This window comes from Microcaecilia unicolor, chromosome 6, assembly GCF_901765095.1.
Source record: "Microcaecilia unicolor chromosome 6, aMicUni1.1, whole genome shotgun sequence".
Lineage (NCBI taxonomy): Eukaryota > Metazoa > Chordata > Amphibia > Gymnophiona > Siphonopidae > Microcaecilia > Microcaecilia unicolor.
In genome coordinates, this window is record NC_044036.1 from 295,731,396 (window position 1) to 295,756,694 (window position 25,299).

General features: G+C 44.6%; 1 protein-coding gene across 2 annotated transcripts in view; it reads right to left on the bottom strand.

Moving 5' to 3' along the window:
* Positions 1 to 25,299, bottom strand: part of GOLGA2 (golgin A2) — a 107,097-nt gene that overhangs the window by 79,540 nt on the left and 2,258 nt on the right. Inside the window, exons 2-4 of one of the 2 annotated variants that reach the window (XM_030207935.1) lie at positions 14,340 to 14,450; positions 13,938 to 14,018; positions 877 to 963 (exon numbers count right to left, since the gene is read on the bottom strand). In XM_030207935.1, coding sequence (XP_030063795.1) covers positions 877 to 963; positions 13,938 to 14,018; positions 14,340 to 14,450 — 279 coding nt within the window. The remainder of the gene's footprint in view (positions 1 to 876; positions 964 to 13,937; positions 14,019 to 14,339; positions 14,451 to 25,299) is intronic. The other variant, XM_030207936.1, reaches the window with a different exon arrangement.

Consider the following 25,299-nt stretch of genomic DNA (forward strand, 5'->3'; position numbering starts at 1 on the left):
AAGGGAATAAAGAGGTGAGGATAAAAGGGCAGGGCAAGTGAGCCGTGATTAGGAGTAAAAAACAGTGGTAAAGAGGTGGGCTTTAAGTTTGAACTTGAAAACAGCCAAAGAGGGGGCTAGACGTACAGGCTCGGGAAGTCTATTCCAGGCGTGAGATGCAGCGAGGTACTGGGGAGCGGCAGAGTGAATGCATTTATAGGTCAGTAAGAGAAGTTTGAACTGAATGCAGAAACGGATAGGGAGCCAGTGAAGTGACTTGAGGAGAGGGCTAATGTGGGCATAGCGACTTTGGCGGAAAATGAGTCGCACAGCAGAGTTTTGGACTGATTGAAGAGGAGAGAGATGGATAAGTGGGAGGCCAGAGAGAAGCAGGTTGCAGTAATCTAGGCGAGAGGTGATAAGGGTGTGGATAAGGGTTCTGATAGAGTGCTCAGAGATGAAGGGACGGATTTTGCTGATATTATAGAGAAAGAAACGACAGGTTTTGGCGATCTGCTGAATGTCAGCAGAGAAGGAGAGAAAGGAGTCGAAGATGACCCCAAGGTTACAAGCTGATGAGACAGGGAGAATGAGAGTGCCATCCAAAGAAATAGAGAAAGAGGGGAACGGAGAGGTGGGTGATAAATACCAGTACCACTCATAAGTACTTTATTATATTTACTTTACTATTCATGACTTTCTCGAGTAGGGCAACACATTGGCCTTAACTGATGTCTGGTTTCCATAGCCCTTCAATTTAGCAAAGTATTCAATACTTAGATTCATGAGATGGTAAATAGTAAAAGGACATTACACTCAAAGAATAGGAACAGTGTTAGGGCAGAGGGAATGCTCTGATTAGTTACTGGACCTTTAAAAAAAATGCATGTCACTTACAGAGTCCCGATAAATCAGGCTGGTACTGTTGGACAACATGGTCGCATCTTCAACACTAGGATCCACAAGATCACCATCCAGCAATGCCTGTTACAAAACAGCAAACCATAGGGGGTCAGAGGTTTTACACAGGGTTTCCCGTCTCTTTACACAATGCCCAAAGGATTGCTACCCCTCCCCCAACACACACACAAAAGAAAGTCAATATGTAGTGACATGAGCAACATACAACAAGAGACACTAACTTAAATAGTTTCACACTATAGGTATATTTAGTGGCGCTAACCCTTTAGGCAGCACTGCTGAATATACACATATAACTTGGCATATCCAAATTAAGCACTTCAAGTTACACCTACTACTGTATTTGTGCAGCCCACATACACTTTAATTTAAATGTTTAGTTACTGAATATTGCCATTAAGATGTTCAAATCATACTTCTACGTGGTGCCGCCATTGGAACACCCCAAGCCCTGTCTCCTTTTTCAGGAGGATAATTGTTTATACATCCAAAGTTATCCACTCAAGTGGACCAAACTTAAAAATACACTTATCCATCCCACTCAGTACATAAAGGGAAAGGGAAATGGGACTTGATATACCGCCTTTCTGAGGATTTTGCAACTACATCCAAAGCGGTTTACACATATTCAGGTACTTATTTTTGGACCAGGGGCAATGGAGGGTTAAGTGACTTGCCCACAGTCACAAGGAGCTGCGGTGGGAATCAAACTCAGTTCCCCAGGATCAAAGTCCACTGCACTAACCACTAGGCTACTCCTCCACTAGCAACATTCCATGTAGAAGCCTGCCCTTGCAGATCAGCAACGCGGCCGCGCAGGCTTCTGTTTCTGTGAGTCTGACGTCCTGCACATACGTGCAGGACAGGACGTCAGACTCACAGAAACAGAAGCCTGTGCGGCTGATCTGCAAGGGCAGGCTTCTACATGGAATGTTGCTAGTGGAATAGCAACATTCCATGTAGAATCTCAAATAGTAGCAACAGAATCTCAAACAGTAGCCAGCATTCCATGTAGAATCTTACATAGTAGCAACATTCTATTTAGAATCTGAAATAGGGAAAGGGGAAATGGGACTTGATATACCGCCTTTCTGAGGTTTTTGCAACTACATTCAAAGCGGTTTACATATATTCAGGTACTTATTTTGTACCAGGGGCAATGGAGGGTTAAATGACTTCCCAGAGTCACAAGGAGCTGCAGTGGGAATCAAACTCAGTTCCCCAGGATCAAAGTCCACTGCACTAGCCGCTAGGCTACTCCTCCACTCCAGACATCATTCCCCTACTGAGAGTTCACTCTCAGCAATAGTGTCATCTCCATCTCCACTTCAGTTATTTACACCCTGCCCACCCCTTCATGCAACTAATTACAACCCAACGAAGTCTGTCTTAATAACCGAGTCTTCATGCATTCCTGAAACAAATAATCTTTGCATGTCCTCAGTTCCTGTGGAAGACAGCTTCACCACATTGGTGTTAGAATATAAGGGAAAGCCTTCTTGATTTATAACAATAATCAAACTAGGAAACAGACAATACCCTATCCCTTGCCACGGTTCCCACCCTTGCATTCTGCATGGGACAAATCACCCCAATTCTAAATAATTGTACTTGTACAAACCAATCTGTACTGTTCACACCGGAGTCTGTAACCTCCTCTCCGGAACTATGTAAGCCACATTGAGCCTACAAATAGGTGGGAAAATGTGGGATACAAATGTAACTAATAAATAAATAAATAAATAAAAATAAACTCTGCCGTTTCCAAGACCAACCATAATTCTTTATCTGCTGAAAGGAGCTGCCTCTTAAAACATAGATCTGAAGGTTATCATTCAGATAGTTCACTGGGCAGATCTCTCCTAATTGAACCCTTCTCCTCCATCGCTACCTCCAGACTCCATTCCTTTTGTCTCACCGCACCTTATGCCTGGAATAGACTTCCTGAGCCATTGCGTCAAGCTCCATCCCTGGCCGCCTTCAGGTCCAGGCTAAAGGCCTACCTGTTTGATACTGCTTTCAATTCCTAACCTGTCACCTGCTCGTAACCTTTATCTTGTCTTACTCTCTTCAATAGTCCCTTTTCCCTATGTGTCCTATCTGTCTGTCCTTCCCTTATCCCTTATTTGTCCTGTCTGTCTGTCCTGATTTAGATTGTAAGCTCTTTTGAGCAGGGACTGTCTTTTCTTCATGTTCAATTGTGAAGCGCTGCGTACAACTGGTAGTGCTGTAGAAATGATTTGTAGTAGTAGTAGAAGATAGTTAAGACAATCAATTTGAGGCTTTAAATCTAAAATTTAGCCCATGCTTTCACAGGTAGCCTGGTAGAGATTTTATTACCAGGTCCTTTACCCTTAGAGTATCTAAAATATTTGCTACCATAACTTAAAAGACTTTGCAACCACTAAAGTGCTCTCTGTAGTAAGCCAACAAATACTAAGTAACCATAGTCTAATTAAGTCAGCAAAAAGGACTGTACTACAGTGACACATCAAGGGCAATTTTATAATACAGCACATATGTGAAAAAAGGTGCCTATTTTACACAGGCAGTATAAACATCTATGGGCTTTTATCAAAGAGGCATGCAGAATTAGATTTAACAACTCACCAATTATCATGCAAAAATTTGTACTGCTTTGAAGAAGGTTTTCTATGTGCATACAAACATATTTTATAAAATACATGTACACTGCACATCCACCCCAACTACACCACTGGAAACACCTGCATATAACTACATACAATCTTGTCAAAATGCGTATTCAGCTGCACAATTTTATAAGTGCTATTTTCCACAAGTAAAACATGCCTTAGATACAGAAAATGTTGTACAAAATTGCCTCCATAAAGGGCAATTCTATAACTAGGCGTCCCTTTGTATGCATATATGTGCAAAAAGTAGCGCTTATGCACATTAGTGCCCTAAGCACTATTCTATAACGGTTTGCAGGCTATGGCACACAAATACAAGAGGATGTACACATTAGTGGGGGGTGGGCATGTCTTCCAATTATGCGCACAAATTACTTATACGGTCTGTGCCAGAGCCGGTGGTTGGGAGGAGGGGCAGGTGGTTGGGAGGCGGGGATAGTGCTGGGCAGACTTATACGGTCTGTGCCCTGAAGAGCACAGGTACAAATCAAAGTAGGGTATACACAAAAAGCAGCAAATATGAGTTATCTTGTTGGGCAGACTGAATGGACCGTGCAGGTCTTTTTCTGCCGTCATCTACTATGTTACTATGTTACTTGGGATGTACCGAATATTCGTATTTGATTCGGCCCGAATACATTTTCGTATTTGGCCGAATAGTGATTTAAATTCGAATAAGAATAATCCAGGACTCTACTGTGCTAAATCCTATTGAAATAAAAACACTTGATCTCTGATTTCACGCTGCTTCTTTTATTATTTGTTATGTTAAAGCTCGATGCCCATTATTTGTATTCAGCCAAATAATACTTTTCATTATTCATGTTCAGTCAAATAGTAAAATGCGCTATTCGGTACAGCTTATAAAAATGCCACCATAGTGTCTAAGCTGTTGGATTGGATAACTCAATTTCACAAATGATGCTGGCATGACAGCTGTGATATGGGATCTGTTATGGATTTGGGAATTTACTTAGATGCAGGCCTAACTTTCCATAGAATTTTCTCATCCTGATCAGGGATGTGGTCTCAGTTACCTTATCAAAGCATCAGAGTTCTCAATGCCAGAAGTACAATACCTTATGGATATAATTATATATAACTGCAGCTTTTGACATTATCCATCGTGATCTGTTGGAACCTAGAGTTGTGTAAGAATGTATTGATTATTTTTCTCATGTGGAATAATGCTTATTCTGAATAGATACCCTGATGTTAAGGATACCTCAAGGGTTCACTATTGTCCCATAGTTACTGGTTTATAAAAAAAAGATCAGACATTAACTGACATGCAGCAATACTAAAATCAGTGCAGTGGCTAAGGCCTAAATGCCTGATATCCTAGCATTTAGAAAGGAGAACTGTGCAGGATCATAAAAAAATCTAAAGTTTCCAAGAACTCTAAATTCCTTCAATGGTTAATTTAGAAGCTTGTACTGAAGATTGTCTCTCACTTCTTGGCTAAAGGCAAATGAAAAGCCCTTGCCAAAGGAAGCACCGATTCCTGAGCTACTTTAAGCACAGATATTACATACTTTTTAAACATTTCAAAGGTGAAACAGAAGGTAATCAAGGGAAATTCAGAAGACTCAAATTCTTTCTACGTATGGAATTTTCCAGATTTTCAAGTTTCATGTGCATAACAGTAGAATCATAAATAAATCTCTCTTCTCTAGTCTGAAAAGCTTCAGCTTTTTCTTCTAAAGTTAAAAACCCTTTGTGTAAGTCCAACCACACCCTGTTGAATTTTAGGTACTAACGCTAAGCAGTCTTCAATTTTCTTAAGGAGTTTAGAAACTTATCCGTCTACTCAGATACAAAGTAACAAAAGATCCTCTCAAATAATTTTCAAATCAAATTTATTTAGTCTCATCAGAACTGACATCTTTTTTGAAGGGGACGAAGGTCTCTCTGTTGTCTCCAGGTCATGATTAGGTGCCAGCTTGTCTTCTAGGAGCACTGGCGGTCTACCAACTGTTCCTATACACTCAGCCACTGTAACTGGTATTCTTTCAGTAATACTGCCTGTATATGCCATTCCAACTCCACTCAGGCGGCAACACTTTACCTTCTTTCCTCTGCCTGCTATATTCAGCATGGTTTTAGACCCCTGATGGCGAACCTATGACACGCGTGTCAGCACTGACACGCGTAGCCATTTTCGATGACACGCGGCACCGCCGCAGTGTGGTCCACCCTCCCTCCTCGCTCCCGGAAACTAACCTTAAAGCCTCCTTTCACGTCGCAGCAAGCAGGGCAGGCCACTCCTTCCTTCCGTGTCCTGACCTCGCCTGACGTAACGTCCGCGAGGGCGGAGCACAGAAGGAAGGAGGAGAGGTCTGCCCTGCTGCTGCAACATGAAAGGAGGCTTTAAGGTTAGTTCCGGGCCCGGTAGCGGGTGGAGGGGGGGCCCGGCGACCTCGGGTAGGCAGCGATCTCGGGTAGGGGGGGCCCGGGGCAGTCCTAGTAGCAGTGATTTTTCTTGAAGTGACACACCACCCGAGTTATGCTCGGTTTTTTGGTGAATTTTGACACACCAAGCTCAAAAGGTTGCCCATCACTGTTTTAGACAGTCCAGAGCCAAGATGACCCTGAGGTTGTATAGGGAATGGCCGCTCCTTAAAGCTAAGTGAAACTTCTGGCTCCAGGGAGTCTGCACTGTCTTCCAGTAAGTTTATCCCACCCCCCTTAGAGTTTACCAGCGTTGTTAAGTGCCGAAAGACAAAGGCATTTATTGGTCCGGCTGGAGCAGCAGCCATTCGAGGTGTTGACATCTGTTGCTTAGCTTTCCACTTGTTTTTCATCAGGAATTTTTGATAAAGCACAGAGGGAAAAGCACTGCTTCAGCAGTCTACCATCTTGGATCCCATGCTTCCTCCTGCCATGGAGATATTTAAATGCCTTTATCATATTTCTTTTCTCCTGAAGTATACATATTGAGATCTTTAAGTCTGTCCCCATAAGACCACTTAACATTTTAGTAAATTGCGCTCTGGGCTCACTCCATCCTGTTTATATCATTTTGAAGGTGCGGTGTCCAGAACTGTACACAGTATTCTAAATAAAGTCTAACCGGAGACTTTTACAGAGGCACATCACCACCTTTTTCCTACTGGCTATTCCTCTCCCTAAGAACCCAAGCATCCTGGCTTTGCAGTTGACTTTTCTACATGTTTGGCTACCTTAAACTTGTCAGATATGATCACTCCCAAATCCCAATTCTCTTTCTTGCACAGTACTTCACTCCCTATACTATACCACACCCTTGGGTTTTTGAAGCCTAAATGCAGGTCCCTGCATCCTTTAAAATTAAATCTTAGCTGCCAAATTCTAGACCATTCAAACTTTGCTAGATCCCTTCTCATGTTATTCGCACCATCAAGAGTGTCTAAATTGCAGATATTGGGATCATTCACAAAGAGGCAAATCATACCATGCAGCCCTTCTGTAATATCGCTCACAAAAATGTTAAGAACAGGACCAAAAAACGATCCTTGTAGCACACCACTTCTAACATCCCTTTCTTCAGAGAGAATTCCGTGTACCACTACCCTTTGCTATCTTCCACTCAACCACTTTCTAATCCAGTCACTCACTTTAGGGCCCATACTGAGGACACTCAGATTATTTATGTCACCTATGCAGTAATGTGTCAAATGTTTTACTAAAATCTAAGTCCACTACATCTAGCACTCCCCCTCAAACAAATTAATCGGATTTGTATAAGACTTACCTCTAGTAAAACAGGTCCTGCAATCCACTGGATTCCAGAATTATCCTTTGTTTTAGAAGTGTTTCCATTAAATAGCTCATCACATAAGTCAGACTAATCAGCTTGTAGTTCCTAATCTCCTCTTCTACTACAGGGAGAGAGATCACATCTGCCCTTTTGTCAGTCCTCCAGGAACACTCCTGACTCTAAGGAGAAATTAGGTCTTACCTGATCATTTTCTTTCCATTAGTCCTTCCCACTGTTCCAGAACCTGTGGGATACTTGTGTCCATCAACGAGCAGGTAGAGACAGAGAACTGAAAACTGAGCTGAGACATCTCTCTTGGCATCCAGTCCAACTCCTCAGTATTTACGTAGACAAGCAGTAAGTAGAAACTCAGAATAAACACAACAGCAGTAAACAATTCGCTAACCTAACACTAACCAAACAAACAAACAAACAAACGTCTGGTTCTCTTTCATCTCTGCACAACTTGTAGAGAACAAGAGATATGCAGGAAGCACCATGCGAAATTACAGTATTTATTTGACCCATTACTTCGCACCAACTAAACATCTCAGAAACCTCGGGAGAGCCTCTGGAATAGTGGGAAGGAGTAATGGAAAGAAAATCATCAGGTAAGACCTAAGTTTCTCCATCCACTACATAGCTTCCCACTATTCCAGAACCTATGCAATGTTTAAAAGCAATCGATAGCATGGGTGGGGAACACATCACCGCCACAGACGACTGAAGCCCCAAAATTGGCTTCCGGGGTGCCGCTACGTCCACCCTGTAGTGCTTAGCAAAGGTATACAGCATCGATCATGTCACCGCCTTACAAATATCTGCCAGAGACAGTAAGGTAGTCTCCGTCCATGATATCGCTGTACGCCTCGTAGAATGAGCCTGCAAGGTCTGAGGAGCCTGCTTCAATGCAAGCAAATAAGCTGATACGATAGTCTCCTTCAGCCATCTAGTAATTGTGGGCTTGAAAGCTATGAGGCCAAGCCTCAGTTTACTAAAAAGCACAGTCTGTCTTTATTTTATTTATTACATTTGTATCCCACATTTTCCCACCTATTTGCAGGCTCAATGTGGCTTACAAAGACCTGTTATGGCATTGCCATTCCAGGGTAACAGATACAATTGGTGTTACAACAAGATCAAGGATGCGAAAAAAGATCTAGGCAAACAGTTATAGAAAGATGACTATCAGAATAGGGTGACGTGTTGAAGTGTTATGGTTAAGCTACGGTTTCTTGTTGTAGGCCTTGTTGAAGAGATAGGTTTTCAGAGATTTGCGAAAGTTAGTTATGTTGTTAATCGTTTTCAAGTCAGTTGGTAGTGCATTCCATAGCTGCGTACTCATGTAGGAAAAGCTAGTCACATGTGCTAACTTGTAGTTTAATCCTTTACAGTTGGGGAAGTGTAGGTTGAGGAATTTACGGGCTGATCTTTTAGCATTTCTGGGAGGCAGGTCCACGAGGTCAAGCATGTATGTTGGGGCATCTCCATGGATGATTTTGTGAACTATTATGCAGATCTTGAATGTGGTATGATCTTTAAGTGGGAGGCAATGAAGTTTCTCTCTTAGGGGTTTTGCACTTTCATATTTTGTTTTGCCAAATATGAGTCTGGCTGCGGTATTCTGGGCTGTTTGAAGTTTCTTGATAGTCTCTTCTTTACAGCCAGCGTATAGTGCGTTGCAGTAACCCAGGTGGCTTAGCACCATTGACTGAACCAGGATGTGGAAAATGGATCTCGGGAAGAAAGGTCTTACTCGTTTGAGTTTCCACATGGAGTGGAACATCTTTTTCGTTGTATTCTTCACGTGAGTTTCGAGTGTGAGATTTCAATCGATGGTAACTCCGAGAATTTTCAGATTGCTTGAGACAGGAAGAGAAAAGTTTGGTGTGGTTATGGTGGTGAAGTTATTTGTGTTATGTTGTGAGGTGAGTATGAGGCATTGTGTTTTAGCTGGAATGCATCAGCCCAGGAGTGCATGATTTGGAGGCTTTGATTGATCTCGCTGGTGATTTCCTTTAGATCGTGCTTGAACGGGATATAAATCGTGACATCGTCTGCATAAATGTAGGGGTTGAGGTTATGATTGGCTAGTATCTTGGCTAATGGTATCATCATTAGGTTGAAGAGAGTTCGTGAGAGGGGGATCCTTGGGGGACTCCACATTCAGGTGTCCATGGGGCTGATATATCCGCATTCGCTGTTACTTGGTATGATCTTGTGGTCAAGAATCCTCTGAACCAGTTAAGAACATTACCTCCCACTCCAAAGTAATCTAAAATATGTAGTAATATTTCGTGGTTGACCATATCGAAGGCACTGGACATGTCGAATTGTAGGAGTATGTTGTTGCCAGTTGCAATTGTTTGTTTAAATGAGTTCATTAGAGTCACTAGTACAGTTTCAGTGCTGTGGTATGACCGAAATCCTGATTGAGACTCGTGCAGAATTGAGTATTTATTTAGATAGTCCGTGAGTTGTTTCATCACTACGCCTTCCATGAGTTTGGTTATTAGTGGGACAGATGCTACTGGGCGATAATTGGTTAGGTCTTTTGTACTTTTCTTTGCATCGTTAGGTAAGGGGGTAAGTAAAATGTTTCCTTTATCCGTAGGAAAGAGACCATTTTGTAGCATGTAGTTTGTGCTTCGTAAGGTCTGTTTTGAGTTGCTGAGGGGCAGATCTTATAAGGCTAGTAGGGCATATATCTAATTTGCATTTTGATTTAGCACATCTTCCAAGCAGTTGGGAGATGTTGTCGCTCGAGAATATATCAAAGTTGGTCCATGATCGGTCTGCTGGGTGTTCTCCAGGAATTGGGTCTAAACATTCAAGGAGGTTTACATAGTCTGTTGTGTTGACAGGTAACATGAGTCGTAGTTTTATAATTTTCTCCTTGAAGTAGTTCGCAAGACTGGTTGCTGATGAGGTGTCTATGTTGTTAGTAGTAACTGGTGTAGTATTTAGTAGTTTGTTTACGAGTAGGAAGAGTTTATGTGTATCCTTGTAGTTTGGTCCAATTTTAGTTTTGTAATATGTTCTTTTAGTTTGTCTGATGGTGTTTGTATTTTCTTTGTAGATGTTTCCAGTCGTTCAGTGCAGATTCGTCTTTTTTCTTATTCCATGCTCGCTCTAGTCTTCTGACTTGTGTCTTTAGTTCTTTCAGTTCTTCGTTGAACCATGGTATTGAGTTATTTCTGTGTGAGGTTCTAGTTTGAAGCGGTGCTAAACTAATTTTTGTCTTCCAGATATCTAATGAGAATTCTATGTGCATCAAGAAGCTCCAAGGAAGAATACTGAGCCTCCATATCCTCTCTGCAAAAGGATGGAAGCTCCACAGATTGGTTGAAATGCTGATACCACTTTCGGAAGGAAGAAAAGAACCATGCACAGGGAGACCCCCACCACCGAAAAGTGGAGAAAGGAATCCCGACAAGAGAGAGCCTGAAGCTCTGAAACTCTATGTGCAGACAACAGCCACCAAGAACACTGCCTTTAGCATAAGATCTTTCAAGAAGGCGTTCCAAAGTGGCTCAAAAGGAGGTTTCTGAAGAGCCAAAGGACTCTCCCTCCTCTAACGGCTCCCCTTCTCTTCCTCTCCCACAGAGCTCCTTCCTCTTCTAACAGCTCCTTCAACGATGGCTCCTCTGTATAGACTGAGGTCACCCCAAGTCCCTGGCATATTTGGATGCTGTGCCAAATTCGAAGACATGCTGCTACTGACCGTTTCCTCCATGTCCCATGGGATTCCTGGCTTGCACACACAACACCCTGATGCCAGCCTGCAGGACCCACAGTGGGAACACCACTTAACTGCCTCCGTGGATTTGCCATTCAGCCCGACTAGAACAAGTGCAGAACAATGAGGTCCCAAGCAGTGAGTCAGGATCCTTCCCTGCACCAAGAAGAACTTAGTTCCAAGCTGTTCAGAGTCAAACTTTAGTCGGACATACCACTGCCAGCTGCGCCCCCTCAAGCTCATAATCTCCATGTCTATGAGAAAGGATCAGGTCTGATACTCTGTCCCACATTCTCCAGAAAAACTCTTTCCTTCTCCTTTCTTTTTTAAAAAGTTGTTGTGCTGGAAAAGGAGCACTCCACAGGTGAAGGGAGGAAAGAAGTAAATTCACAGGGCACCACAGACAGGGATCTCAAGACCTTGATATGATTGCAGACTCAAGTCACCTGCAAAGCTCAACTGGGGACCAGTTGATCAACTGGACCAGGAGCAAAGCACTCAAAACCAGAGGTTGAAAAATGTGTCCATCCACCTGCTAGACAGAAAATACTGAGAAGCTGGGCTGGATATGTCTCAGCTCAGTTTTCAGTTCTCTATCTCCACCTGCTGGTTAATGGACACAACTACCCCACAGGTTCTGGAATAGTGGGAAGATATGTAATGGAAAGAAGCATTGAAAAGGTCAGAGAGAAGAGCTGCCAAAACTTTTCTTTATGTTCCTTCAGCATCCTCACATTATATCCCATCCAGCCCCGTTGCTTTGTCAACCTTTAGGCTAGCTAGCTCCTCACAAACACAGTCTTTTAAAAACCATTCAAGGTATAAGCTAGCTCCTCATAAACACACTTTTGAAAACCATTCAAGGTCTATCACACTTCTGTTCCTATTTATGTTTGTCTTTTGCAGTCCTACTCTAGTCCTTCATCTATCAACAAAGAACAGAAAAGATAAAGCAGAATTGCTTAAATCTTCTCCACATATTCTTACACTTCACCATTGAGCCTCACAATTCCACTTTCTTCTATCACTAACATATCTTTAAAACATTGTCACCCCCCCCCCCCCCCCCCCCCCCGTTTTACTGTATTTGCTATTTTTTAATTCCATTTGCATCTTTGATTTCCTGACTACTTTACTGGTTTCTCTTAGCTTTTCTAGAAACTGTTGCCTGTCTTCCTCTTTCTGCGATCTCTTGCAGATTAACTTTTTTTCTTACCTTTTCAGTTATTTCCTTTGAGAACCAAATGGCCTTCTTTTCCTCTTACTTTTATTTATTTTCTTAACAAGGTTTGTTGCCTTTAAAATTGCTCCTTTCAGTTTTGACCACTGCTTTCCCACTTCTCCCAAACGTTACCATCCAGCTAACAATTCCTTGAGGTATTCCTCCATCTTGATAGCTAATTCCTTTTGAAGTCTAGCATCTTTACTTCTGAATAAACCCTATCCATGTGTGTCTTAATGTTGACCCACACCATCTGATGATAACCGGGTGCCAGACAATCACCTACTATATCATCAGAAATACTCTCCCCATTTGTAAGCACTACGTCTTATACAGTCCTTCCATTACCAGCTTCTGGAGCAATTTTCACTGTAGAGAATCCAGGATCTCCCTACTTCTAGACAGCCCTGCAACAAGGACGCTCCAATTAATATCCAAAATATTAAAACCACCTATTAGAAGTACTTTCTCTTTCACAGTTATATTGGGAATGACTTCAATTAAATCCTCTGTCCACTTCTTCTGCCTGTGAAAGAGGCCTGTATATCACACCAATTACAACAAATTTTCCATTTTCTTTTTCCAAATGAGCCCACAGTACCTCATCCTTACCCCATAAGTCCTGCAATTTTGTCAATATTATCTTTAACATATAATGTCACTCCTCCTGCCTTTTCTTCCTTCCCTGTCCATCCTGAATAATGACAGGGTAGGGAAAAAAAGGCAGGAGTGGCATTATATGTTAAAGATAATATTAAAATATTTTACTATATCCCAGTCACAATTCTCTGTAAACTACAACTCCATGACCACCACTAAATCCAAGTCAACCTCTCGTATCACAGCATCCAAATACAGAACTTTATTTCCCATATCATGGGCAATTGGATAGACAGCTTTTCCGATGTTGTCCTTTTATTCCCCATTTCAATAGGTATCTTTGCAGTGATTCAAAGCTGATCTGTACAAATGTGTTTTTCTTGATCAGTGTATATAAAGTTAATAAATATTACAATAAAAATAAACAAATAAAACCAACACAGCCTCTTTCCACCTCCAGCAACTATTCCTCACATATAATAGCTAGCCTTTTCTCTGCTCTAGAGATACACTCTTCACCTCAGACTTACACTCACTCACTAGTCTATCCCATCTACTTTGCAGGTGTTCACACAATGACGGGCCAACTTCCTTCCTACTCAACAATTTTTTGGGCGTTATTTGTCATATTTGCATCTCCGGTGCAGTTTTTAATGGCTTGGCTGCAATTACTTTATATGACAATTAAAAACAAGATAAGCCAAGGCCTTAACCTTAGGGTATATGTCCTCATTAACAGGTATGAACCTTACTAAACAAAACCAGCACCCACCCAGAAAAGCAAGGCGAGTGCCAAAATTCTTATGGTGAACACCCTTAACTTGTCAGACAAAAATAAAATGCTTCCCACTTTAAATTCATAAAAGCATAATTGTGCATACACAAGACCATAGAAGCTTATTGAGAGGTAAAACATAAATAAGTTAAACCAACATCACAACTCCCTCTGTATCAACACTTAGCAAATTACAAAGCACAAACAGTTAAAGGTTAATAACTTCAAAGAAATGACATACATCTGAAAGATAGCATGTCAGGATGAGGCTAGAAAGTAAGTCCCATGACTTCCCCATGCCACCTCACCTTCATCCTGTCCAATGAAGGAATGGCTACCCCATTGGAGTTATGAAGATCCGAGACCAGCCCCTGCAGAATGGTCTGAATCTAAAGAAAAGAAAAGAAAAAAGGAGAAAAGAAACTGCTCAGAAAGAACAGACAGAAAACAGATTATGAAAGCCACCCAGAAAAGCACTACAGTATCAACAAGGATCACTAGCTACATACAGACCAGGTGATCCCATCTCCCAGAGGGGAAGAAAAAGGTAAGAAGCAAAGCAGTTTTCAGAAGTATCTGCCTTGGGCCCAGAAGCAGTCAACAAAGGAGAAGCAGTGCTGTTAGCCAGGACACCAAACTGCAAAATTCCTCCTTCTGCTCAGTCTGTATAAGTCAGTTGCATGACAAGAATAAATCTGCAGCTCACTTACAGGATCCACTGGCAGGTGTTTGTCGCCAGCAGAACTCTCATCTTTTGTTCTTCTCTTTTTCTTGGCTCCCACAGGTGCTGGAGAAACGCTCTTCTGTTGAAATTCCTTTAGCTGCAAAAGAGGGAAAGAATGTGTCACAACAGTATACGATGATATACAATCCAAGCCTTTCAAAAGTCAAATCCAGTTCTCAACAAAACACGTGTAACCAGTTCCCAACTATGAATCCTCTCTCTGGCCCTACTAAGCAGGTACTGGCACTTTATAGCAAATTGCTCTCTCCTGTCCAGTTTGTATAGGGGAAAGTAATTTTCATTCATCACATGCCTACTTTTTCCTCATGCACTATCCTGTGTTCTTAGATCACAAGGAGTTACTTTATTGGCTATTCCTTCTATAGTTGTTTCTTGATTCAACAAGACATTCAGTGTTTTATATTTAACACCTGATTTGTGGATTTTTCTCATTTCCTAGATTCACCTAGAACCTTCTTTTAATAAATTTAAAGTAGGTTCAAAGACCCATTTCTTTCAATAGGCATTTGGAGAACCATAGGTCTGTATCCAGGGGATGTGATCAAGGGAATCCCTATGGCTTCAAAGATGTTTATGTTGTTTTGTCTTTTTAAATTTTTTTATGCCTACAATGATATTGTAAACAACTGTGTTGGTAGTTGTTTTTGAATAATTTTTTTTGTTGCTACTCTCAACGCAGTACAGAAAGCAGGGCTGTACCGAATATTCGATTCGTTTTGATTCAGGCCCAAATACATTATTCGTATTTGGCCGAATAGTGATTTAAATTCGAATATGAATAGTCCAGGCTCTACTGTAAAAAGTCCTACTGAAATAAATACTTGATCTCTGATTTCACATTGCTTCTTTTATTATTTGGTATGTTAAAGCTCAATGCCAATTATTTGTATTCGATATTCGTATTCGGCCGAATAATATTTTTCATTTTTCATATTTGGCTTTATAGTAAAATATGCTATTTGGTACAGCTCTAACAGAAAGTACAATCAACCAAGACTATAAGTGCCCAAATGGTTAAAGCAAGGGCCCAAATACCAGGAGGTATCCCTTGGAGCACATTTTTTCTTCAATTTATCTGCAATTGTGTTATTAGATTTCCAAATATGCAGTATGTCTTCTTTGAGCCATTACAGTTGCATTCTTTTCTTGATATGCATAAAGTGCACCTGAGATAGCAACCCTAACATCAGAGACAGGTCTATGATGATCTTCAGTGACTGATATCAGAGGTATCCCTCCTCTTTCATTTTCTTTTTTTGCTTTTGATCTATATCCCAGTTTAGTTTCTGTTCTTGGCTCTTTCTTCAATTATCTGCTTTGAGATTGTTATTTTTATTTCTTACTGTTGTGAGTTTATGATCTACATTTCCTTTATAATTTCTGCATCAAGTGGTTTACTTGATGTTGTAATTTAAACTGCACACAAAATTAAATTAACAAAATAAAAGCAAGGGGCTCAAAAAACAGGGAAAGTGAAAGTTAAAGTCCTGCTTCTGTAACTGTAACCTTGGACAAATCACTATCTTCATTGCTTCAGGTACCCACTTAGATTGGAAGTTAAGTAATGCCACACTGGAAAAAGACCAAGGGTCCATCGAGCCCAGCATCCTGTCCACGACAGCGGCCAGTCCAGGCCAAGGGCACCTGGCAAGCTTCCCAAACGTACATTCTATACATGTTATTCCTGGAATTGTGGATTTTTCCCAAGTCCATTTAGTAGTGGTTTATGGACTTGTCCTTTAGGAAACCGTCTAACCCCTTTTAAAACTCTGCCAAGCTAACCGCCTTCACCATGTTCTCCGGCAACAAATTCCAGAGTTTAATTATGCGTTGGGTGAAGAAACATTTTCTCCGATTTGTTTTAAATTTCCTACACTGTAGTTTCATCGCATGCCCCTAGTCCTAGTATTTTTGGAAAGCGTGAACAGACGCTTCACATCCACCTGTTCCACTCCACTCATTATTTTATATACATCTATCATGTCTCCCCTCAGCCGTCTCTTCTCCAAGCTGAAAAGCCTTAGCCTCCTTAGTCTTTCTTCATAGGGAAGTCGTACCTTCCTCACTATCATTTTAGTCGCCCTTCGCTGCACCTTTTCCAATTCTACTAGATCTTTCTTGAGATGCGGCGACCAGAATTGAACACAATACTCAAGGTGCGGTCGCACCATGGAGCGATACAAAGGCATTATTACATCCTCACACCTGTTTTCCACACCTTTCCTAATAATACCCAAGGTAAAATTATGTATAATCATACCTGATAATTTTCTTTCCATTAATCATAGCTGATCAATCCATAGACTGGTGGGTTGTGTCCATCTACCAGCAGGTGGAGATAGAGAGCAAACTTTTGCCTCCCTATATGTGGTCATGTGCTGCCGGAAACTCCTCAGTATGTCGATATCAAAGCTCCATCCGCAGGACTCAGCACTTAGAGAATTACACCCACGAAGGGACACTCTGCCCAGCTCACCACCGCCGAAACGGGGGAGGGGAATTAACCCAGCTCATCCCCACACAAGTGGGGGAGGGGAATCCGTCCAGCTCATCCCCGCGGAGCGGGGGAGGGACACCACACCCGCCGATGCGGGGGGATCTGGCTTATCCTGCAACCGCAACCGCGGGAGGAGCTGACTGACCCTAACACCGCCGAAGCGGGAGGGGTACAAAGCTGCCCTACAGCCGCACGAAGCGGGAGGGAGTGCCGGCAGAATTTTAAGTCTCAATCCAGCCCCGTAAAACAGAGGGGAGAGGAATGCAGCAGCTCACTGTAACACAAACTCGTCTTAACTCTTGAAGAATCCAAGTGAAAAAACTTGAACACGAAGTCTTTCTGAAGTAACTGAAGACTGAACTTGAACCTGAAATGCAACCAGAATAAAAACAGTACAGATATCTGGGAGGGGCTATGGATTGATCAGCTATGATTAATGGAAAGAAAATTATCAGGTATGATTATACATAATTTTACCTTCCATATCATCAAGCTGATCAATCCATAGACTGGTGGGATGTACCGAAGCAGTACTCACCCAGGGCGGGACATAGAAATCCCTGACCGCAACACTGAAGCTCCAAACCGGGCCTCCGCCCGAGCAGCCACAGTCAAGCGGTAATGCTTGGAGAATGTATGGGCCGAAGCCCAAGTTGCCGCCTTGCATATCTCTTCCAAGGAGACGGAACCGGCCTCTGCCATCGAGGCCGCCTGAGCTCTTGTGGAGTGAGCCTTCAGCTGGATAGGCGGCACCTTCCCCGCGGCCACATAAGCCGCTGCAATGGCTTCCTTGACCCATCTTGCCACTGTAGGCTTAGCAGCCTGCAGACCCCTACGAGGACCTGCATACAGGACAAACAGATGATCCAATTTCCGGAAATCATTGGTCACTTCCAAGAATCTGATGATGACTCGTCTCACATCCAGATATTTAAGAGCAGAGTACTCCTCTGGGTAGTCCTCCCTACGAAAGGAAGGGAGACAGAGCTGCTGATTCACATGGAAGCGAGAAACAATCTTGGGCAGAAAGGAAGGCACTGTGCGAATAGTCACTCCTGTCTCAGTGAACTGTAGAAAAGGCTCTCGACATGAGAGCGCCTGGAGCTCGGAAACTCTTCTGGCTGAAGTGATAGCCACCAAAAAGACTGCTTTCAACGTCAGGTCTTTCAGAGATGCCCTTGACAAGGGTTCAAACGGCGGCTTCTGCAATGCTCTTAGCACCAGGTTGAGATTCCACGCAGGCACCACTGAGTGCGGAGGAGGGCGCAGGTGATTAACTCCCTTGAGAAAGCGCACCACATCTGGCTGCGAAGCCAGGGAAGCACCCTTCAGGCGGCCCCTGAAGCAAGCCAGAGCCGCTACCTGGACTTTAAGGGAACTGAGCGACAGGCCTTTCTCCAGACCTTCTTGCAGGAACGCCAACACTGAAGAAATTGGAGCAGTGAAGGGAGAAAGTGAGCCTGCTTCACACCATGCTGCAAAGATACGCCAAACCCTGGCGTAAGCAGTAGAAGTAGAGCGTTTCCTCGCTCTCAGCATAGTGGCGATGACCTTGTCTGAGAAGCCCTTCTTCCTCAGACGCTGCCGCTCAATAGCCAGGCCGTAAGACCAAAGGGAGAGGGATCCTCCATCACCACGGGACCCTGATGTAACCGGCCCTGCTCCACTGACAGCCGCAGAGGATCGTCGACTGAGAGCCTGATCAAGTCCGCATACCAGGGACGTCTGGGCCAATCCGGACCCACCAGGATTACCCTGCCGGGATGCTTTGCCACCCGGTCTAGCACCCTGCCCAACATGGGCCAGGGCGGGAACACATAGAGGAGCTCTTGTGTCGGCCACTGTTGGAGAAGAGCATCTACTCCCAGGGATCGAGGGTCCCGTCCTCTGCTGAAAAAGCGCGGCACTTGGCAATTGGCCGATGACGCCATCAGATCTAGGCTCGGCTGGCCCCAGCGCTTCGTGATGTCCAAGAACGCCTGAGCAGATAGTTGCCACTCTCCGGGCTCCAAGGTATGGCGACTGAGAAAGTCCGCCTTGACATTCATGACTCCGGCAATGTGGGCCGCTGAAAGCTGCTCCAGGTTCGCTTCCGCCCACTGGCAAAGACTCATAGCCTCCTTGGCTAGAGGGGCGCTCTTGGTACCTCCCTGGCGGTTGATATAGGCCACAGCCGTGGCATTGTCCGACAGGACCCGTACAGGCTACAACACCAGTACCGGGATGAACTCCAATAACACCAACCGAATGGCTCTGAGTTCCAGGAGGTTGATAGACCACTTGCCTCTGCAGGAGACTAGAGCCCCTGCGCTGTCCTTCCCAAGCAGTGGGCTCCCCAGCCCATCAAAGAGGCGTCTGTCGTGACGACAATCCACTCCGGGGTCACCAGAGGCAATCCTGCAGACAACTTGTCTGTCTGCGTCCACCAGCTCAGCGCCTTGCGCACTGCTGGGTCCACGGGAAGGCGCACAGCATAATCCTCCGACATCGGAGTCCAGCGCAGCAGCAGAGATAGCTGTAGTGGTCTCATATGAGCCCTGGCCCAGGGCACTACTTCCATCGTGGCCGTCATAGAGCCCAACAGCTGCACGTAGTCCCAAGCCCGAATAGGAGAGGCTACTAGGAACTAGTCCACCTGAGCCTGAAGCTTGACAATCCGATTGTCTGGCAGGAACACTCTGCCCACTTGGGTGTCGAATCGAACTCCCAGATACTCCAGGGACTGAGTCGGGCGCAGCTGGCTCTTCTTCCAGTTGATGATCCATCCCAGGGAGCTCACAAGAGCAACTACCCGGTCCATAGCTTTGCCGCACTCTGCATAAGAGGGGGCTCGGATCAACCAGTCGTCCAGATAAGGATGGACTTGTACTCCTTCCTTTAGCAGGAAGGCCGCTAAGACCCCCATTACTTTGGAAAAGGTCCGCGGAGCAGTAGCCAACCCGAAAGGGAGGGCTCTGAACTGGAAGTGTCGTCTCAGGACTGAAAAACGCAGAAAGCGTTGGAGAGGAGGCCAGATGGGAATATGCAGGTACGCTTCCTTGATGTCCAAGGAAGCCAAGAACTCTCCTGCCTTCACTGCCGCTATAACAGAGCGGAGAGTCTCCATGCGAAAGTGCCTCACTTTCCAGGCCCGATTGACCCCTTTGAGGTCGAGGATAGGCCGGACAGAACCTCCTTTCTTTGGAACCACAAAGTAAATGGAGTAACGTCCCTTGCCAATCTGATTTTTTGGCACCGGAACGACCGCACCCAGGCGGATCAGGTTGTCCAAGGTCTGCTGCACTGCCACAGCTTGACCGGAGACTTGCAGGGAGAGAGTAAAAAACCCGTCTCTTAAGGGTTGGCAGAACTCTAGCTTGTAGCCGTCTCTGATGACTTCCAGCACCCACGCGTCTGAAGTTATAGTGGTCCACTCGCCCAGAAACGAGGACAGCCGTCCTCCAATCTGCACTGGGGCGTGGACCAAGGCCCCGTCATTGGGTACGAGACCCTGGGGGAGGACCGGAGGGAGCACCTCCGGGACGGCGGTCCCTGCGAAAGGAATGCTGCTTGGGGGAGAAATTCCTCTTGAAGGAAGAGGGGGCAGAGGAACCCGACTTGCCCGGGCGGTACCGACGGGCTTCCAGCAACCGTCCTCTGGAGGTACCGGGACGAGTACTAGCCCGAGCCCTGACCTCTGGTAATTTCTTGCCCTTAGACGTGCCGAGATCGGACACGATTTTGTCCAGCTCGACCCCAAAGAGCAGCTTGCCTTTAAAAGGCAATCTAGCCAGGCGGGATTTAGAGGCGTGGTCAGCAGACCAATGTTTCAGCCAAAGCCACCGCCGCGCAGAGACTGTCTGAGCCATGCCTTTAGCTGAGGCTCTCAAGACATCATACAGCAAGTCTGCCAAATAGGCTAAGCCCGATTCCAGGGCCGGCCAATCAGCCCACAAGGAAAGATCCGAGGGGGAAGCCCGCTGCAGCATAGTCAGGCACGCCCCGGCCACATAGGAGCCGCAAACTGAGGCCTGCAAACTTAAAGCAGCTGCCTCAAAGGACGACCTTAAGGCCGCCTCCAATCTTCTGTCTTGGGCGTCCTTTAGGGCCGTGCCACCTTCCACCGGCAACGCCGTTTTCTTAGTCACCGCAGTGATTAAAGAATCCACGGTAGGCCACAGATAGGCCTCACGTTCACTCACAGCCAAAGGATAGCGGCGGGACATAGCCCTAGCCACTTTAAGGCTCGTTTCCGGGACATCCCATTGAGCCGCAATTAAGGTGTGCATGGCATCATGCACGTGGAAGGATCTAGGCGGGCGCTTCGTCCCCAGCATAATGGCAGAGCCAACAGGGGCTGAGGGAGAGACGTCCTCCGGAGAGGAAATCTTCAAAGTGTCCATGGCCTGTAAAAACAGGTTGGGCAAATCCTCTGGGCTAAAAAGCCACGCTGCAGAGGGGTCATCCGCTCCATCCGAGCGGGGATCTATCTCCTCCAAGGAATCCGCAAAGGACCGTTGGGAGACCTCAGACACGCTGCCCTCATCTACATCGGAGGAGACAAAGTCCTCCAAGGCCTGGAAATCAACCCGAGGGCGTTTACCTCTGGGAACCTCAACCTCTTTATCAGAAGAGGGAGCAGGGGCAGCGTTTTGCATGAGGAAAGCCTGATGCAGCAGCAAAACAAACTCGGGGGAGAAACCCCCCAGACTGAGCACTTCCGCAGCCTGGGCAACAGCCCTAGACGCACTCTCAACCGGCGCTCGCAATAGCGGGGGAGAGACATGCTGCGCATCCAAAATGGCGTCCGGTGCGAAACTCCGCGAAGGAGCCGCGCGGGAAGAACGGCGCTTAACTTTAGCCGCTTGTGCCGTCGCCCAAATTAAGGGCGTTCATGGCATTAATGTCTCCAACCTCAAGGGCGGCCCACGAAGAAGCCGTCCGAGCCGCGTGGCCGGCCAAGATGGCGGAGGCGAGGAGTGGGGGATGGGCGTTTATGGCGGGAAAAAAACCGCCACGCCGGAGGAACGACCGGGACATTCATCGGTCACTAAACTGTCACCCATCAAGGGCGAATCAGGTTGTAAAACCCCCGCATCCCCTCTAGAAGCGCTCCAGCGATCCGGGGAGCGACCCTTGCGCCCTCGCCCTCCGACGCCATTGCCACGAGGAGAAGAATCGGGGAACCCCCTGCCCGCTATAAAAAGGTAAAATTACCTGCTTGCCGCTCCGAGCTGTAACGAACTGGTGTCCCAGTGAGTAGCTGCAATGAACGTTTAAAGAAACGTCGAATTAAACGCCTTTAAAGACGTTTAAAATTTTTTTTTTTTTTTTTTTTTTAAACGGAGCCAGCGGGAGGGGGGAGAAAAGGAGGGACCTGGCACCACCAGGTTTGCACTTGCTCAAAAGAGCCCTCAACCCCAGGCCTCAACAAAACCTAAGGATTAGGCTTGGAGGCCTAGCCAGAGCTGCTGCTGTGTGTGACCACCACCTGCTGAGATAGAGAACATACTGAGGAGTTTCCGGCAGCACATGACCACATATAGGGAGGCAAAAGTTTGCTCTCTATCTCCACCTGCTGGTAGATGGACACAACCCACCAGTCTATGGATTGATCAGCTTGATGATATGGAACATTCTATTCGCTTTCCTAGCCGCAGCAGCAGACTGAGCAGAAGGTTTCAGTGTATTATCGACGACGATACCCAGATCCCTTTCTTGGTCTGTAACTCCTAACGTGGAACCTTGCATGACGTAGCTATAATTCGGGTTCTTTTTCCCCACATGCATCACCTTGCACTTGCTCACATTAAACGTCATCTGCCATTTAGCTGCCCAGTCTCGTAAGGTCCTTCTGTAATTTTTCACAATCCTGAATACTTACCTGAATACTTATCACGAATGTACAGCATTAGAAATATGACATGTGAAAGCATTAAGAATGCATGCACAGATCTGCTGGAGTCAGAAATGTGACAGACTAGTTCCCAGTTAGGTAAAGTTTGTGGACAAGAAAACCAACATTGAAAAAGCCCACTCACTCAGTGACAACAGTGTAGTACCCAGAGATAACTGTCAGAAAGAGAGGATTGGGGATTCTCTTCCTTCTTTCTAGGAATCCAGGGCAGGGGAACACCTTCCTTTGTGCACTTTAACACTCACTTGCTAGACACTTAGGCATATTTTCAAAGCACTTAGCCTTCCAAAGTTCCATAGGTTTCTATGGAACTTTGGAAGGCTAAGTGCTTTGAAAATATGCCTCATTGTCTTCCTCTTTTGTTTATATCACACCAAGAGAACTCTCTCTTCTTTCCCTGTGAGACTATGGTGGGAGTCTCTTCTCTATCTTCTATATAATAACAATAACCATTTATTTATATGATATCTTGACCACAAGTTCTGGTGGTTTACACAAGAATAAAAAGATCACATCAATAAACAGAGTAACAATCTCAATGAGTGGTTACAAACATGATTAAGGTAATAAATAGAAATAAAATAAAACACAGAAAAGAAAATAAGATGATAGTTTTTATTAGACTAACTTAATACATTTTTTGATTAGCTTTCAAAGGCAATACCTTCTTCTTCAAATCAGAAATGAGCACATGTTGACAAATATCAGAATATATACGTGAAACATAAGAGCATTCCAACAACAGTTTTATAGGAAGAGGGTAGAGGTGGTTAAGGTGAGAAACAGGAAGACATGGGTGGGTGAACAACAGGGAGAGATGGATGGGTGATAAGAGTGTGACAAAGCAGTATAATTTTATGGTTTGTAATGTGATAGAAAACCCAGATCTTTGTTAAGTCCTGTCTGGTGGGTGTCAAAACAGTTTATCATTTTGACTTCAAAGGTCTTACATTCCTGAACTGTCTTAATTTCCTTTTAATATTGTCACCATAAAATCATTGATGCAGTGTTCTGGTTTTGTAAAATGCTGTCCCACAGAGGCGACATCTTGGTTGGCATTGTGATGTTTAATATGACGTCTGTTCATCTTTTACATCCAGCTTGTCTTTCCAATATAGCACCCTTCTTCATAAGTAAATAAGTATTGCCATACTGGGACAAACTGAAGGTCCATCAAGCCCAGCATCCTGTTTCCAACAGGAGCCAATCCAGGTTACAAGTACCTGGCAAGATCCCAAAACAGTACATACCTTTTGCACTGAATGATATATACATTTGAAGAATATTAAAAGGAAATTTTAAGTACAAAGACCAGGGGACACTCAATGAAATTACATGGAAATACTTTTAAAACAAATAGGATGAAATACTTTTTCACTCAAAGAATAGTCAAGCTCTGGAACTCAATGCCAGAGGATGTACATAAGTACATAAGTAGTGCCATACTGGGAAAGACCAAAGGTCCATCTAGCCCAGCATCCTGTCACCGACAGTGGCCAATCCAGGTCAAGGGCACCTGGCACGCTCCCCAAACGTAAAAACATTCCAGACAAGTTATACCTAAAAATGCGGAATTTTTTCAAGTCCGTTTAATAGCGGTCTATTGGCTTGTCCTTTAGGAATCTATCTAACCCCTTTTTAAACTCCGTCAAGCTAACCGCCCGTACCACGTTCTCCGGCAACGAATTCCAGAGTCTAATTACACGTTGGGTGAAGAAAAATTTTCTCCGATTCGTTTTAAATTTACCACACTGTAGCTTCAACTCATGCCCTCTAGTCCTAGTATTTTTGGATAGCGTGAACAGTCGCTTCACATCCACCCGATCCATTCCACTCATTATTTTATACACTTCTATCATATCTCCCCTCAGCCGTCTCTTCTCCAAGCTGAAAAGCCCTAGCCTTCTCAGCCTCTCTTCATAGGAAAGTCGTCCCATCCCCACTATCATTTTCGTCGCCCTTCGCTGTACCTTTTCCAATTCTACTATATCTTTTTTGAGATACGGAGACCAGTACTGAACACAATACTCCAGGTGCGGTCGCACCATGGAGCGATACAACGGCATTATAACATCCGCACACCTGGACTCCATACCCTTCCTAATAACACCCAACATTCTATTCGCTTTCCTAGCCGCAGCAGCACACTGAGCAGAAGGTTTCAGCGTATCATCGACGACACCCAGATCCTTTTCTTGATCCGTAACTCCTAACGCGGAACCTTGCAAGACGTAGCTATAATTCGGGTTCCTCTTACCCACATGCATCACTTTGCACTTGTCAACATTGAACTTCATCTGCCACTTGCACGCCCATTCTCCCAGTCTCGCAAGGTCCTCCTGTAATCGTTCACATTCCTCCTGCGACTTGACGACCCTGAATAATTTTGTGTCATCGGCGAATTTAATTACCTCACTAGTTATTCCCATCTCTAGGTCATTTATAAATACATTAAAAAGCAACGGACCCAGCACAGACCCCTGCGGGACCCCACTAACTACCCTCCTCCACTGAGAATACTGGCCACGCAAT